This window comes from Pinus tabuliformis, chromosome 2_1, assembly GCF_031772625.1.
Source record: "Pinus tabuliformis cultivar Carrire ecotype Pingquan chromosome 2_1, CPIR1, whole genome shotgun sequence".
In the NCBI taxonomy this organism is placed as follows: Eukaryota; Viridiplantae; Streptophyta; class Pinopsida; order Pinales; family Pinaceae; genus Pinus; species Pinus tabuliformis.
The window spans coordinates 445618920-445636595 of record NC_142299.1 but is presented as its reverse complement, the minus strand read 5'-3'; the positions used below and the strand labels follow the sequence as shown (position 1 = coordinate 445636595).

At 37.8% G+C, this 17676-nt stretch overlaps 1 protein-coding gene across 1 annotated transcript; it reads left to right on the top strand.

Moving 5' to 3' along the window:
• Positions 1-3326: 3326 nt before the first annotated feature.
• Positions 3327-4238, top strand: LOC149200841 (protein LURP-one-related 11-like). The gene is made up of 3 exons (XM_089401095.1): positions 3327-3566; positions 3732-3986; positions 4107-4238. The coding sequence occupies exons 1-3, from the start codon at positions 3327-3329 to the stop codon at positions 4236-4238; spliced, it is 627 nt and encodes a 208-aa protein (XP_089257221.1).
• The last annotated feature ends 13438 nt before the right edge of the window (positions 4239-17676 follow it).

Below are 17676 nucleotides of genomic sequence, written 5' to 3'. Positions count from 1 at the left end.
ATTCAACTTAATATTTATTATTTTCAAAACTTTAATAGACTTCATAGAATCTGTTTAAAATTTTCAAAATTAATTTAAAGTCAACTTTTTGACCAAAATAAAAAACAATATAACCTACTTTGAGTAGGTATAATAAAATTAAAAAAATTATGAACCATTACATAGATTATAATGCCGTAGTCTCACCACACTACTTTTTTTCCTTGAAAATCATGGAAATTCTAGTTATATTTTGATAAAATCCGGCAGGAATTTTTATAAATCTAAGTTATAGCTGTCAAACTTCAATATTTTGGGTGCATTAAGGGTTTTTTATTGTGCTGAATCTATTTCCACCATTAAAAACAAGATTCAAAACTTGCTATTGCAAGATTTATTTTTTGAAATTTTTTTGCCCAGATTCCAGCTACTTCTAGCTATCCAAACAATTCCTTTACTTCCATAAAAGACACTAATTATAATTATCTATAATAAAAATAAAAAAATTTGATTATTTATATTTGATTTGAATTTCATATATATATATATATTTCTCTATAAAAATATGGTTTTTAATTTAAATTTCCGTGGATTCTCACCCACCATGAAACTTGAGATGCCTAAATCAACTGGTAGTGAACCTTTTTAAATCAACTGGTGACTCTTTTTATTAGACGAACATTATAACCATTTATGACCAGTGACAAGTGCTTATGTGGTCAATTATACTTTCACGGAGCATTCTTTACTATCCCGAGAGGGTGGGATTGTAATTTTGTTTTCATTCTTTTATGTGGGTATGGAAGTTTTAGCTATGGGTTCAGAGGAGATGTTTAGTATTTCTTAATTTTTTAATAAAAAAGGTTTAGGTTTAGTTGTAGTTGGAAGAAAGGTTTTAAAGTATTTCGGTAAATGTTTTTTTTTTTTAAATTAAGATTTTTGGGAATAATGAATTTATCATTTTGTTATAAATTGTATTTTAGTTTATATTTTGAGAACTTATTCAGAAAAGGTCTCAATTTTGTAATGTTTTTTTGGTTTGGTTTAAAGAATTTTGTAAGCATTAATAATATGTGGTTGTATAAATTTGTTTTTGTTTGTTTGTTTTTCTTTTTAAAAATAAATTTAATATAGATTTATTCTAAATACAGATCCAATTTTTCACGAACAATTTTTTTAATGAATCAACATTATTTAAATGTTTACTGGGCTATAGAATGAGCCTCTCAATTCAATAAAACAATTTTAAGTTAACATTCCACATAAATGTTTAAAAAAAATAAAATGACAAATCACTCAAATCACCTTTGTGTTGCTTGTATATGATATGAATGCCTCTATGATGTCTATGAAGAGATTGTAACACAAACAATGAGAAGAATCAAAACATGGAGAAGGGATTGAGAAAACAATTATGAAAAGAAATTGAAAGTTAAAATAAAATAAATGCTTAGATTAATGAGTCAAAAGAAAAATAATCCTTAGGGAGGTAGGGAAAAACAAGGAAAAAAAAAACATAAAGATTTAATAAAAGATTAACAAAGAAAAATAAAAGAAACATAAAGATTTAATAAAATAATTACAAGAACAAGTTAAGTGTTTAAAATTAGAGAAAAATTATAGTCTTACAAATATAAGGCATTAAACACTCTAAACATGCAGGAAGCAAAATCAATCCATACTATCCTAAGTTATAGAAAGAACGAACATTGAAGGATGACAACAAAAACATTTAATCTTAGAATGTATGACAAGTTAATAACTTTGTTAGGTTAGTGGAATTTAAATATTTGGTTTTTTTATTAGATAGTTTTCAATTTAATTATATATTTTTATTATTTAAATTCTATTTTTTAAATATATAAATATATTCAATATTTTATTTTTTTAAATACTTTATATTAAATTATAAAACTTATAATTGTAATAAAATTTAACTAAATTTTGAAAAAAAAATATTAAAATAGATTACTTTTAACTTTAGCCTTTCATGAAATTAAAAGAAGAAAACTAAATATAGTAAAATTTTAAAATTAAATATTTATGAGAAACTTATTTGATATTTAAAATTAGTTATCAAATCTATCTTTTTGCTGAAAAATTCAACTTTTTAGTGAATAAGTTTTGGACAAAGCAAAAGCAAAATCTTTCTTGATTTATTAATGATTATGAAATTATAATTATTTCAAATTTTTAATTTAAAATAAATAAAATCTAGTTTCTGGGGATGCTTAATTGTTAATCCCAAATATGTGAAATGGTTGAAACTCCAGAGACTCAGGTTCAAATCTCTTTGTTGAAAAAATGGTATGTGAAATGGTTGAAACTCTAGAGACCTAGGTTCAAATACCCTTGTTCCGACCTAGGAAATGGTATGTGAAATAGTTGAAACTCCAGAGACCCAAGTTCAAATCTCTTTGTTGAAAAAATGGTATGTGAAATGGTTGAAACCCCACAGAGACCTAGGTTCAAATGCCCTTGTTCCGACCTAGGAAATGGTATGTGAAATGGTTGAAACTCCACAGACCCAAGTTCAAATCGTTTCGTTGTGACTTAGGAAATGGTATGTGAAATGGTTGAAACTAGAAGAAATGGTATGTGAAATGGTTGAAACTCCAGAGACCCAGGTTCAAAATCCCCTGGTTGGGGCCTAGGAAATGGTATGTGAAATGAAATCGCCGAAACTCAGAGACCCAGGTTCAAATCCCCTTGTTGCAATCTAGGAAATGGTATGTGAAATGGTTGAAACTCCAGAGACCCAGGTTCAAATCCCCTTGTTGCGACCTAGGAAATGGTTGAAACTAGAAAAACCCAGGTTCAAATCCCAAATCCCTTTGTTGCGAATTTGGAAATGGTTGAAACTTGAAAAACCAAGGGAAAAAAGACACACCCTAGCCCCTAAAAATTTAAAAATAATTATGTGTTAGTAAAGCGCTGCTGGGTTCCTCTGGGCCACAGAAAAAAAGATAAATAAAATCTCGCAACCCAAAATTATATAAATAAAATTCTCTTAATTAAGAACAACGGTAACTTCCAGTAGTTACTGGAAAATAAAATAAGGAATTGAGTTTTTACAAATTCCTCGCTGGAAAACTAATTTTTTAAAACAGATTGCGTTTATCCACATAGGTCCTTGCTGGAGAAACAAGTGACGTTGCATACTTCCCCAGAAACGATCAGATCTTAGGAGAGCGATGAGCGCCGAGGAAATGATTCGATAATTTTTTATGTGGCTGAACGAAACTGGCGAGATATAAATGTACGATGGAGGAAGCTGCGTGCAGAATATTCCGTAGAATCCTTTTTGTTTTCTTCGTCTGTGCAAGGGAGTGTCGGGTTGGAAAGGGATGCGTGATAACCTGCATGGTGGCTCCTCCTCCCACTCGCCTGATGATAACAAGTATCGTTCTCCGGTCACATTCACCGTTTGGAAGAAATCACTCCTCTTCAATGGCGAAGGCTTCACAGTCTTTGATTCTTCCGGAAATCTGGTCTTCAGGGTCGATAATTACGCATCCAACGTTGAACGTGAGCTCTTCCTCATGGATGCTGTGGGCAATGTTCTACTCACACTACACCGTGACAAGGTATTGTAATATCTCTAGGGGCTACACTCATCAGAGAATTTCACCACTTTGATTAAAATTTCAGTAACTTCCTGGCTAGGTACCTTTCATATGGATTAATTGTTTTGAATTGGGTCTTTGCATCCTTTCATATCGATTAATTTTGTTTTGAATTGGGCCTTCCAGCGATTGAGTTTGAGCCAGAGATGGGAAGCATTTAGAGGAGACGGTGTTGGCTGTGGGAAGCCAGAGTTCAGTGTTATTATAAAGTCTTCTTGTTGGCTCTTCTCAAGCAAAGCCCTAGCCAAAGTGTTGGTTACTCAGGCAGAGGGAGAAAAAAATTACAGAGAGACTTGCCATTACGATTATCAAATCGAGGGATCCCTCTGTAACCCATCTTCATTCACTATATTCAGCGCCTCTCGTCAAATTATCGCTCAGGTTTGTTATATCCATATAATGATTGATATACGTAAATATATTGACAGAAAGTGAAGGACATGTTTGACCAATATGGAATTAGTTCCTTCATTGGTTCCTTTGGTTTGGTGGCGGACGCAGGTCAAACCAAAAGAAGCGACATCTGAGATAATGTTAGGAGACGATGTACTCGGACTTGTAGTGCAGCCTGGAATAGATCAAACCTTCGTTATGGGACTCGTTATTATATTCATTCAGCTTATTAGCACTTAAAATAAGGAGCAGATAGTCCATGGCCAGCAGCTCAATTAATCAATCATGTTATTATATTCATTTAGGTTATTAGCACTTAGGAGCAGATAGTACATGGCCATCGGTTGAATGGCTCAATTATCGTATTAATTGAATCATAATGTTAGTTTAGTGTTATGAGGTATTATGTAAATTATATTATAGTGTTAATATTAGTGTTATGAAATATTATGTAAATTATAAATATTTTTTTTATTATTTATTAATATTAAAACTCAAACGCTTTGTGTAGCTAATACTATATATGGTCAATTTAAATTCAGTAGCATATTCTGATTACCCATGGTCTGATCATCCGCTGAAGTTTGCATTCGCAGAAAAATAAATATTTCATTGGAAGTAAATGTCACCGTAGTTTTCTGGTCAAGCGCATGTGCAATGTTGTAAACCATGTCATGATTTTTCTTTATTATTAGTGAGGACAGGTTTCTTTCATTTGCGTCGCAGTCTCGTCGTCGCTTCTTGAACCGCATCCCATGGATGATTTGATGGGTGCTACCAAATCAATATGTGCGTTGTGCAATTTTGGAATGTCCGCCTACCTCGATACTCTCCAGAAATAGCTGTTTGTGCATGCCTACCTCGATGCTCTCCAGAAATGGTTCGTCCAAAATTATTGGAAGAAGATAGAGATACACTGACTTGTCCCTCTGTGGTGTACTGCAGCCTCGCTTCATTTAGCTTGTATAAGGGTGAGGTTTATTTCCGTTTCGTTTATTAATGTGGTTAGGTTGTATATGTTTATTGTTAAATTTATATTTGTTTAAATTTAATGTTTTATATACATCTTGATTGTATTAGGGCATATGGTGAGGGAAATTTTAGTTGCCTTTCCATAAGTTTCATGTCAACACTACAAGTCCAATAATATGGTAACTAGACATAGAATAATACATTCAAGTTGTCATGTAATCTAAGTTAAAATAAACATATAATTAACAAAAAGTTGCATTACAACATAGTTGGAAAACTTGACTATATCTAAAAATATACTGTCCTAAGAGAGGCCACGCGGAAGACAAAAGGTTGTGAGTTCAAAATATACCATACATATGCTAAAATGCAGACTTTTAAGGCCATCAAAGCAAGCCAAGTAAATATGAAATTGCGAAACTAAAGACATAACAAGAGATTGGGAAGAGGAATCTTCCTGCAACCTAGATCGAGTCCTTGTTGGTAGCTCGACCCCCACCCTCTTGCATGCAAAACACCCCTCTTGGGGACTGGAGATCCTTCTGAATAAATTGCCAGCAAACCTTCTTGAGAGGAGAGTCTGTTAGGAGATGCTATGTGGAGGATATCCTAGGCGAGGAGTCGAGACAACCATGGTTAGCCAACATCTATACAACCTTGTTCCCCGTTATTCGGATGTGGGTGGGAATGATGACCAGGATATTGGTAATTTGAGAGGAGACTCAATGTAGTAATTCTTCAAGTTGCCAACTTTTGGAAACTGTATACACAGGAGTACCATTTTGGAGTTTGCGGAGCATATTGACTATGAGCTAGGAGTCTCCTTCCACGAAGAGCTTGGATAAGCCTTCTTTTTGCGCTATTTCCAATCCTTTGATGAGGGTTGTAAGTTTTGCAACATTGTTGTTATTAATGCCAAGTATCCTAGAATATATGAAGAGTGGAAGGCCAAGGTGATTTCTAAAGGTTCCACCATAGCCACTTGGACAAGGATTTCCTTTTGAAGTAGCATCAAAATTCAGTTTGAGAAAGGAGAGGGGCGGCAAGGACCATGAGGATGTGATAGCCAAAGTAGGCAATCAAAAAGAGGAGGGAGAGAGGGGAAATTAGAACAAGGTTCCAATTATTAAGGAGCCTAGCTTCATGGCCATTTGCTTCCCAATATTGAGGGGACCAAGGGAGAGCGATAATGGTTTCACTAATGTTCCTTTGGATAATGCTCCAAAGAGAGTGAAGAGGAAGAGAGGGATTTTTGAAAATGCGTCGATTACATTCCTTCCATGTCGCCCATAGCAGGCAACTGAGAGAGAGTGTCTAGATGCAATTGAGAATGGGATTGGAGAAGGCATGATTCCTCTATTGAGAAATGGTTTTTTGGAATGCCAAGAGGGTCTTGATCTGAGCGATTAAGGAAACCTTCCAATCGAAGCTAGAGGAAGTTCGAATAGGTATAACTATTAAATAGATGTTCAATACTTTTAGAGTTAGAACCATAAAAAGAAGGAAATTTTTGGCCAAATATTTTGTTTCCAAATGTTGATCTAGACACCTTCTACTAGTATTTCTTGATGCCCCACTCCTAGATGATATGCTTCTAAAATAGTGAAGGAGCCTTTTGAACTGTAGCCCCATTAGAGTATCCAGCTGGGAGGAGTATGGGATTAATCCTCGTTGGAGGTTACACCAAAAATAATTCCACTATTCCTCCTCTAGATTGGGATGCCATTATTCTTTTGGTAGCGATAGCCTCAACTATTGGCTTGTGTCAAGGCATTTCTAATATTCAGTTATTGTTATTAGATCTTGTGCAGTCATTTGTAGGTGTAGGTCATCCAGTTGTTGCCGATCTCAAAGCTTAGGAGTTGTTGCCATGAATCATCCAAGAATAGAGTAGTGCTCCCATCCTTTACATCCCAAAAGCATTGTTATGGAATTAGGCACATTCCTTTTTTGGCTAATGTCCATATGAACGAGCCAGAGAAGGGAAAATGCATTCAGATGAGATGTCGAAGGGGGGTGTGAGGGCCATATTTCCAATTCCATGTGCATTTCCATATAACTAAGCCTCCTTGTATCCATCTGATGAGCCTAGGTATTGCAGCAATAATGTTGCAACTCCCAAGGCTACCAGCTTTACTTATCAACCTGCAGTTCGTAAAAACTTGGAGGTGACAGTGCTATATGCAGAAGTAGAAGTGAAGGTCGTGCCTATTGTCACTGTTTATAGAGTCAGAAGAAACTTTAATTCTTTGATGGAAGGAGAGCAAACCTTATTCTAAGACAGAGTTACTTCTACTGTAGTAATGAAGAAAACAACATGAAATGCTAAACTTGCACCATAACCCAACTTAATCAATCAAACAGTTATGCTAAGCAGAATTGCTAATTTAACATTAACCTAATGCTAATTATCTATGTTGCAGAAGAAAAGAAACATTAAAACTAGACTAAGGTGTGGCAAAGAAACTTAGGCTAAATTGATTTTCAAGCAGAAGAGCGATCAGAGGTTGAAATCAATGAAATCAGGACGTAAGGATGTAGTAGCACATAGGGACTGTTGGATCGATTAGTGAAAAAAATATGGATGGTGGAGATTATGTCGTGGACGCAAAGTCAAGAGATGTATTGGTGGAATCAATCATTAGATAGACGACAGAGATCGGCCAAGCCAGTTGGCGATCGGGTGAAGCGACTGACGTCGGATCGGATGAGGCAGATTGATAGTGGGAGTTTAAGGCAATAAAGTGATCAAGTGATGTGATGGTCGTCAGATCACGAGGCAAATCGACGGTGGAGATGGTAGCGCTTAAAGGAACGTGCAAAAATGGGGGAGCAAGTTTAGAGGGTGGTAAGCGGTATATTGCGCACCCTCAAAGATATAAGTGGTTTTCTAAAATTCTATACAATTAGCCTCCCTGGGTGTCACGTAGCATGGGGAAACCACCCATTTTGCATGTTTTCGGGCGGATAACGGTCGGACAAAAATCCATGCGTAAGCCATGGGATCAAGTAGGGCTGATCAACATTGGAGATTGGCCAAGCTAGTTGGCGATCGAGTGAAGCGACAACTGTCGGATCAGATAAGGCAAATTGATAGTGGGAACTTAAAGTTCATAAAGTGAATGGTGGACTCCACACGAGGCGAAAGTTGAAGAAAATAATGAATCAGACGGTGATTGTGAATGTTTGTTGGTGATCGGATGACAAGAAAGTGATGGAGGGGGAACGTTCTGGAGGCGGTTTCAAAGGAAAATGACAGAGAAAACTAGTGCGGGTAAACAACTAACTGCACTTAAACAACGAACTCCATAGCCCATGCGAGAACCATAGACTATGTTTTTGGGGTTGCTGGAGGGTCTCTACCTCAAGTCGTGGTCCCAAAGGGAGGAGATGAGGCCGATACACCTGCACACAACCTGATAGTAATCTTTTCCTCTAATCCAACTTGTGAATTAAAAAAACAAATGAAAGTAATAAAACAGATGCAACTACTAAAATAGATGAATAGAAACAGGAGGCTATTCAAATAAATGAACAGAACCGAAAAGTTGCTTAACCAAATGAATCAAAACCAAAAACTTCTTGAGCAAATGAATAAGCAAACCATGAAACTACTTAACAAATAAGGATAACAAAACTCTATGCTAGAATAACAATACAATAAAGAGGAGTTGTGGCTGCTTGGGCCGGGCCATAACCCAAGAGCTTCATCCCTCGAAGTTTAACTCAGAGCTGGCTTAAACATAACTCATCTTCATTATAGAAACCATGGATTACAGAGGAAATTCACAAGTCTTTGTAGTTCAAAAATAAAACAAAGTTTTACAAATGAAGTCTGAATCCTAATGAGGTCCTAAACCTCTTCTACTTATACATTTGGTAATTGTTTTCTGTCTTTTTCACTTGCTCGACTATCTTCTAGTCTTCAAAGTGATGGTTGTTTGCACTCCGAGATGGTGTAGGAATATTCGAAAGGAGGGGTAGTAAATGAGGAGGATCTACCTTCTATAGGTACTCTCCCTTGTCCCATTTGAGTCTTTTCCAAGGTCTTCACCATAGTTCTTTGCTTTTATCCTTTATACCTGCATTTTTCCTTGATTTTACCCCTTTATTCCTACATTACACACACATTAGACCACAAAGCCAAATATCCAACTCTAACTCATTTCATAAACAAAATATAATCAAAAGTATGCAATAAGTTGTGATAATAGTTGGTTTGACTAAGCTAGGAGGTGAATTAAGGCCAATTAAGGCCCATATAATTACTCAATAACGAGGCTCATCGTCACCCCCCTACTGAAAGTGTTGCTCATCCTCTAAGCAGCTTAGTCAATGTCCATGTCCTTCATGGCTCTGGTAGCCTCTTTGACATCCCATTCTTTTGTTGTGGTCTCTTCTTCTTGTTTACAGAAGCCCGCTTTCCTTTCTGCTTCTTCCCACTGCCTCTTTTCCTCTTCTTCCTTTATCTGATCTTCAAATTGTGTGGCGGTGTGTTCTATTTTAGCATACATGTATATTATCATCTCTTAGTAGCTTAAATATATCCCAAAAATGTGAAATTGCTTGCCCCTGAGTAGCAAGATAACTAAGTGCCAGTTGAGGATCATTTGCAATTAGATTATGGGTGCTGAGTAGGGCCATGGGATTTGATTGTTCAACTCTGGTGAAAAGAGGTTTATTTTGCTCTCTGGCCAATACTTTTTTATCTCAGCCCTTGACTCCTCATGGTTCATCCATGATGCCAAAGCCATTAATTGTAGATCTCCTAGCTCTACATTAGGATCACAAGTCTTGGTAGTTCAGAAATAAAACATAGTTTTACAAATGAAGTCTGAATCCTAGTGAGGTCCTAAGCCTCTCTATTTATACATATGAAGTCTCCAACTACATCCTCTCAAATTAAGGTGGTTTTGCTCCCCACTCAAAATAAACAATTTTTGGTCCTTTTCACTTGCTTGACTACCTTTTAGTCCTCATGATGTGACTGTTTTCACTCCAAGTTGGTGGAGGAATATTCAAATGGAGGGGTAGTAGATGAGGAGGATTAACCTCGTATAATTCCTCTACCTTGTCCCATTTGAGTCTTGACCAAGGTATTTGCTATAGTTCTTTGCTTTTATCCTTTATAGATGCATTTCTCCTTGATTTCATCCTTTATTCCTGCATTATATGCACATTAGATCACAAAGCCAAATATCCAACTCTAACTCATTTCAGAAACAAAATATAATCAAAAGTATGCAATAAATTGTGAGAATAGTTGGTTTTACTACGCTAGGAGGTGAATTAAGGCCAATTAAGGCCCATATAATTAATCAATAATGAGGCTCATCATCACCCCCCTAATGAAAGTGTTTCTCATCCTCTGAGAAACTTAGTGGCTCTGGTAGCCTCTCTGACATCCCATGCTTTTGCTATGGTCTCTTCTTATTGTTCATAGAAGCCTACTTTCCTTTCTGCTTCTTCCCACTGCCTCTTTTCCTCTTCTTATTTTCTATGATTTTAAAACTATGGGGCAGAGTGTTCTATTTTAGTAGGCATGTATATTATCATCTCTTATCAACTTAAATATATGCTCAAAATGTGAAATTGCTTGCCCTTGGGCAGCAAGATATCTATGTTCCAGGTGAGGATCATTGGCAATTAGATTATGGGTGTTGAATAGGGCCATGGGATTTGATTGTTCAGCTCTGATGAAAAGAGGTTCATTTTTCTCTCTGGCCAATATTCTTTCATCTCTGCAGCCCTTGACTTCTCATGGTTTAGCCATGATGCCAAAGCCATTAATTGTAGATCTCCTAGCTCTGCATTAGGATCCCAATTATTCATGTCTGTGAGGGCCATGTTATGCAAGTAAAACTCAGCCATTTTGGCCCCATCCTTTAGTGCACTTTGATCACAAAGATCAATAAATTGTCTGCAGTCCTGAAATGGCATGGTGCTCCTTTGTGCTAGTGTTTTAATTTGAAATTGCAACCATTGTTCTCTGAGGTAAAGAGCATAAGATTTAGCTGGCATCCTACACTGGATGGCCTCCAAGGAGAGGTTGGTCGTACATGCTAGCTAGTTTTCCTTTTCCTGCAGTTGTCCTCTCTGTTTTTCTTATCTTCTTCCTTTTGCTGTTCTTTCTCATCTCCATCAGTTTCTTCCTATGTTTCAGCATCATCCTCCTTGTGTTTCAACATGGTCCCCTGTATTAGTTTCTTCTTCTGTTTATCTCATCTCATCTAGCTTTGTATCATCTTCTTGTTTTGCCTCCTCTTCACTGACATAAGGACTAACATCATAGATGAGGGTTTTGATGTCATCCTCTGCTGGTAAGTCTCTAAAGATTGACCATTTCATAGGGATCATGAGGTTTTGGAGGGCATCCTCAATGAGGATTCTGATCAAATAATGGTGAGCCAACTATTGGGAATCCCCTTCCTTTACTTTGTTGCTGGAGTCTATGAGTGATTGCATCAAGAAATAAGGTATGTTGAGTCTTTAGTGAATTGGTGTTTCTACCCCAAATCTTAATTCTTCAAACATTCTCAAATGGCTGCCATAACAATACTATATCTATGGACTCTTGCATTCTCTTTTTAATTATTAAGGAACTTCCCATTTGCCACCTTTTCACTTATAAACCAACTACCTCTTAACCTCTACAACTTTTGATCAAATGATGCATATGAGTGAGTGAGTAGGATACTTACCTGTGGTCTTGATTCCATGCTACCATTGTCAAAGATTAGAGCTGCTGTTGATAGTCATTCTTCTTCCTCTTTTGCTTTCTGCTGATGGTTTATTAGCTTTTGCAGGTGTCTGTGATTGAAGATCTGATGTTGTTGCTACTGTTGTGGAGCTCTTGGACCTGATGTTGCTACTGCTGTGGAGCTCTTGGATCTGATGTTGTTGGTGTTGTGGAGCTCTTGGATTACCACTTGGAAATGTTTGGTGTCTTCCTTACAATTCTTGATCATGTTGTTGGATGGTGTTGTGAGGATGTTGTAATGAATGGACAGAGGGAGTAGGAGTGTATGTGGATGTAGGGATGATGGTAATGGTTGAGGTGATTCTGTTAGAAAACACAATATTCACTTGAATGGAAGCAATGAAGTAAAAAACAATAGAATTGATGGAGGGATGCATTGGTAAGGAGTGGAGGAGATGAAATATATGTGAGGCAGGGTTCCCTTTGGATCTTCTCTCTACTCCTTAGTTGTCTTTCTCGCCCACCTGCACATAACAATTATGGTTTTCACCTAGGCTACCTCTGAGAGGTTTTGACCTAGGGATCTTCTTATCCTTTTTATTTTTCTTATCCTTGGGCCACCTCATGAGGTTTTCAACCCAAATATGGGACTCAGGCGCCTCATAGAGGTTTTCACCTGAATCCTTATTCTTTTTTCCTTTTTTAGTGACAGGATGAGGGAGGAGCTGGAACTTGATCCACCATCATCATTGTATTATTAATGTTGTCAATGAAATCTTGTCTTAATAAAGGCCTCTTGTACATTTTCAATCTGTGTCTATTAACTAGAAATGGAATGGATTCTTCATCAATAGTTCTAATTTGCACTAAACTATTGTCATGGCATATTTCCACCACATAAGGTCTGAGCCATCTTGTCCTTAGGTTGCCCTTGAAGTCTTTAAACCTGGAATCATATAACAATGCCCAGACTCCTTCTTGAAATTGCTTCTCCTTGATGTGCTTGTCATGCTAGATCTTCCTTTGAAGTTGAACTATCTTTGTATGTAGGAGGGCCTGCATTCTGAATTCATCTAAGCCATTCAAATGGAACAATAATTTTTTTTGTGCATGACTGAGATCCAGATCTAGTCGGGCTGCCATCCTTAATGTATTATATTCAATTTCAATGGAAAACAAAGCCTTCTTCCCATAGACCATCTCATAGGGTGTAAATCCAGTGGTGGTCTTCCATGTTGTATTATAGGCCTAGGTGGTCTCAACTAGTCTTTCTACCCAATCCTTTCTACTGCTGTTCACTACTTTGGTTAGGATGTTCTCCAGTGCTTTGTTGGTCACGTCCACTTGCCAATTAGCTTGTGGATGATAAGGAGTGAAGGTCCTGGAGGTAAATTGGTTGCCTTGGTCTATGGCTAGCTCTATAGGGTACCCAAATTTGCAGAATATATTCTCCCTTAGGAACTCAACCACCTTTTCTTATGTTGTTGCCTTAATTGCCTTGGTTTCAGCCCACTTAGCCAAGTAATTAGTGCACACAATAATGTGTTGTTTTTTCTTTGAAGGAGGATTGATAGGCCCAATGAAGTCCGTGCCCCACTTGTCAAATGGCTTGAAAGTCACTTGAGGTTGTAGGGGCATTTCATCTCTTGGAGTACGATTTCCCATCCTCTGGCACCAATCACACTGACTAATGTAATTCCTCATATCCCAATGAAGAGTAGGCCAATAATAGCCTGCTTGCAATGCTTTGAATGTTGTCCTCTTTGTTGCAAAGTGACCTCCACAAGGCCCATCATGACAGGTCAGAAGGATGTCAAATACTTCCTCTTCCCTTACACATCTTCTGAAGATTTGATCTTGGCCAAGTTTGAACAGATTGCCCCCAATCCCGGTGAAGGAGTCACTTTTCCTGATTATCTTACTCTTTTCTCTGGAGGGTATGTTTGGTGGGAACTGTGCTGATACCAAATAGTTTTCTATATCATAAAACCATGGGGAGAGTACTAAGATAACAAAAAAATGCCGATCTAGTAATTGATCATCCACCATTCCTTCTTCACCTGTAGGCAGTTTCATCCTAGATAGAAAGTTAACAACAACATTCTCCTTACCAGGCTTATGAACAATAGTTAGATCAAATTGCTGCAATAAAAGTAACCTTCTTATGATTCTATCATTTACATCTAGTTTGTTCATTAAATATGTAGTTGTAGCCTGATCAGTATGCACAAATGTTTGATAGCCTGTAATATAATGCCTAAACTTGTTCAATGAATGCACAAAAACCAAGAGTTCTTTTTCGGTCACAGTATAATTTAACTCAGCCTTTGGTAGGCTTTTATTGGTAAAATAGATGGCATAAGGCAATTTCTCCTCTCTTGACCTAAGGCTGCTCCTATGGCTTTATGTGAGGCATTAGCATGGATATGAAAAGGGAGGGCCCAATTTGGGCCTCTTAGGATTGGTGCAGTGATTAGTTTACCCTTTAGAATGTTTAGGGCCTCTTGAAAACTTTCTAACCATATAAATTTAGAATCTTTGGCCAACAATCTGAACAAAGGAGAGGCCAATTTGCTGAAGTCCTTTATGAACCTTCTGTAGTATCCAACTAACCCTAATAAAATCCTAACATCTCTCTACTTTTGCGGAGGTGAGACCCTTTGCATGATGGCTATTTTGTTTGGGTCCACCTGCAATCCTTGTTGAGATATGGAATGGCCTAGCACAATCCCTTCAATCATTAAGAATTCACATTTTTCTGAGAGACAGGTTCATTTCAATGCATTTGCATAATACTTTACCTAGGTTAGTTAGGGCCTCTTAAAAATCATAGCTGTAAGGTGTAAAATCATCCATCAAGATCTCTACAACATCATGTACTAACTCAGCAAAAATACTCAAGACTACTCTCTAGAAAGTGGCAGAAACATTGCATAAACCAAAAGGAAGGACCTTATAGGCAAAAGTACCCCAAGGAAGGGTGAATGTGGTTTTATCCTAGTATTTTGGGCATATTTGGATTTGGTTGTACCCACTGAATCCATCTAGGAAAGAAAATAATTTCCTTGCCAGGCCATATAGCACTTGGTCAATGAAGGGTAGGGGAAACTAATCCTTCTTTGTGGCTTTGTTCAACTCCCTATAGTTGGCAAAACTCCTCCACTTACCATTCTTCTTGGGAACTAACACTAAAGGAGAGACCCACTCACTGTCAGAGATAGGGTAAATGAACCCTCCATATAACAGTTTTTGCAGTTCTTCTTTGACGATGTCTTTAAGGGATGGATTCATTATCCTTTGTGGTTTCCTGACTAGCTTGCAACCTTCCTTGATGTATATGTGGTGAGTACACACTGAGGGGTGTACTCCCTTCATTCCTTATAGCTCCAAGTGAAGGATTCTAGGTTCTCTTTCAACAATTTGCATAGTTGTTCCTCTTCTAAAGTAGAAAGAGATGGATTAATCTTCAAGGTTTTCTCTGGGTCAGATTCTATGGTTTTGACTCAGAGTGGGTTGGAATTGGCCAAGCATAAGTTAATTTGATGATTGTTCAGTGTTTTCTTTACTTCTTCTTCTAAGGGTAATAAACTAGGAGTTGGACTTAGGAGTAGGTGTTTAATTAAGTCATCCTCCTCTTGTTGTCCTCCTCCTATGATTGCTTCCATTGCATAAAGTTGGGTAGAATAAAGCTCATCTTCTTCCTCCTCCTCTAACCATAAAGGTAAATCATGCCTTAGAGAAGGTTGAGCAAGAGGGTATAGGATTAATTATTTGGACATATGCTCATGCTTGATGGTCATATTCCTAGCTCTGCAGCTAATGTAAGCATTATCTGTGGCTAACCATGGCCTCCCAAGGATAAGAGGGTAACCAGTAAGCTTAGCCTTAGGCTAGAGAACTAGGAAATCTGTAGGGTATTCCTAGGAATCAATGGAGACCATCACATCCTCCACAATTCCCTGAGGGGTGACTGTGGAACGGTCTGCAAGTTGCAGCACTGTTGTGGTCTTTCTCAATGACCCTTGGAGGTTGAGTTTGAGCATGGTGTCCTTAGTCATCACATTAATGGCAGCCCCAAGGTCAATCAGAGTGTGTGGGAAAATGGTGCCATTGATGTGCACATCTACTATAGGGCTTCTAGGGTTTAAATATTTTGGACATATTACCTGCCCCAACATTACTTTAGACAACTTCCCAATGACATTAATGGTAGGGGCATCCATTTTTCTTCTTCCTGGATGCTTGAAGCACTTCTCCTTAATCAATTTATTGTAAATAGGCACATCTTTGATTTCCTGGAGAAGGGGGATCTTTACACATAAATTTTTCAATTCTCCTAGAAGTTCAGTTTCTTCTGGGGTAGGCTGGAGTGGTTGGGTTAATCTTTGAGGAAAGGTTGGATTTACTTTAAGGTTGCTTTCCTCTCTTTCTTCCTCAACCTCCCTATGTGGACAAGGAGGTTGGTTGTCTAGGAGAATTACCCCAAGTGTTATGTTGATCTCCTGGATTTATACAACATAAGCTAGGTATGATGTCTCTCCGTTGTATGCTTGATGAGCCTACCTATTGTTTGGCTTCAGATTCAGGCATCTGGGGTTGCTTAGGTGGAGTAGAGTGTAGGAGTTGTGGTTGGTTAGGTGGTGGAGGCAACAGGGTTTGAAAATTGTTAAATTTGGGCCTCCCCCCATGGGGTGGGGTATTCCACTGATGTTGTGGCTGAACATAAGGTTCAAATGACTGGTTGGTAGGCTAGGATTGATATTGAGATGCATAGGACCAAGGAGGGGGTGTAGACCAGGAAGGATGAGCAGGGGGCCCCCAAGAAGGAATAGTTGTGGCTTGGTTGGGGTTATAGTATGCATGGGATAGCCCTTGCATACCCTGTTGGTATGGTCTAGGCACACGAGGTCTCCTTTGGTTGATGTAGCAAAGCTACTTAGTGACCCCTTAAGCTCCTTGATATACAACTTTGAGTCCAGGTAAAGAAGGGCACTTTTCTGTGGAGTGGTTTTCCTCACAAAATGAGCAAATCTGAATACAGTTTAATGGACATTCATTCCTAGGATGCCTCCTAGTGCATTTAGGACAAAAAGTGGCCAAGTATCTCTCTGCTTCCTCTTGCTTCCTTTTGATGTTCATGGCATCCAATTGCAAGGCAAGCTTTTGCATCATGTCACTTTTGAAATCTTCCAGCATATTTCCAATTTCACCTTTGATGGATAAGTTAGAGGATGATGTATTGGCCATAGGTTGACTACCCCTACCATTTTTCCTGGCTTGCCTAGAATGGTTTCTAAAGATAGTCTTAATGTCCTCATAGGGTAATTGGTAGAAATATCCTCCTACTATCATATGTAAGATATCCAGAAGATCTTCCCTTATTCCTCTAAGCAAGATCAACTTTAGTGTCTCAGGTTCAAGTGTGCACCTGGACCTTTTGTAACTAAGCTAGAATCTTTCTTCATAGTCTTCTAGGGATTCATCCTAGCCTATGGTCATCCTAAAAATCTCTTCTTTAGTGTCTTTTGACCTACAATAGTCCCTATATTTGTTGTTAAAATCTTGTTGCATCTGAGCCCAAGTTGTGATGCTATCTCCAGGTAAACCCATGAACCAGTGCAATGTTGCATCCTTGAGGGTAGGTGGGAATAGTTTTAACTTTTTCTCATCATTTGTATAGTCATAGGTTCAACATATAACAAAAAATTCAAATAGGAAAGTGTCAGGGTCCTCTGTGGTCAGGCCATGGAAATGAGGTAGAGCAGAAGGACTTATATTCTTCATCTTAGTGTTCCCCTTGGTTTCCCTGATGGGGAAGACACACTCAATTCTCTCTCTATCTCTCCTATGATTTTGGTTTCCAGCCATTGGTTCAGTAGGAATGGGTTCTTCCTCTTCTTATTCTTCTGTAGGTTCCCAAATAGGTAAGTTTTCTCACCTAAAGGGTCTTCCAATTCACCGTCACTGAAGAAGAGAGAAGGTTTCCTATTGGATGCAGTGGGGGTA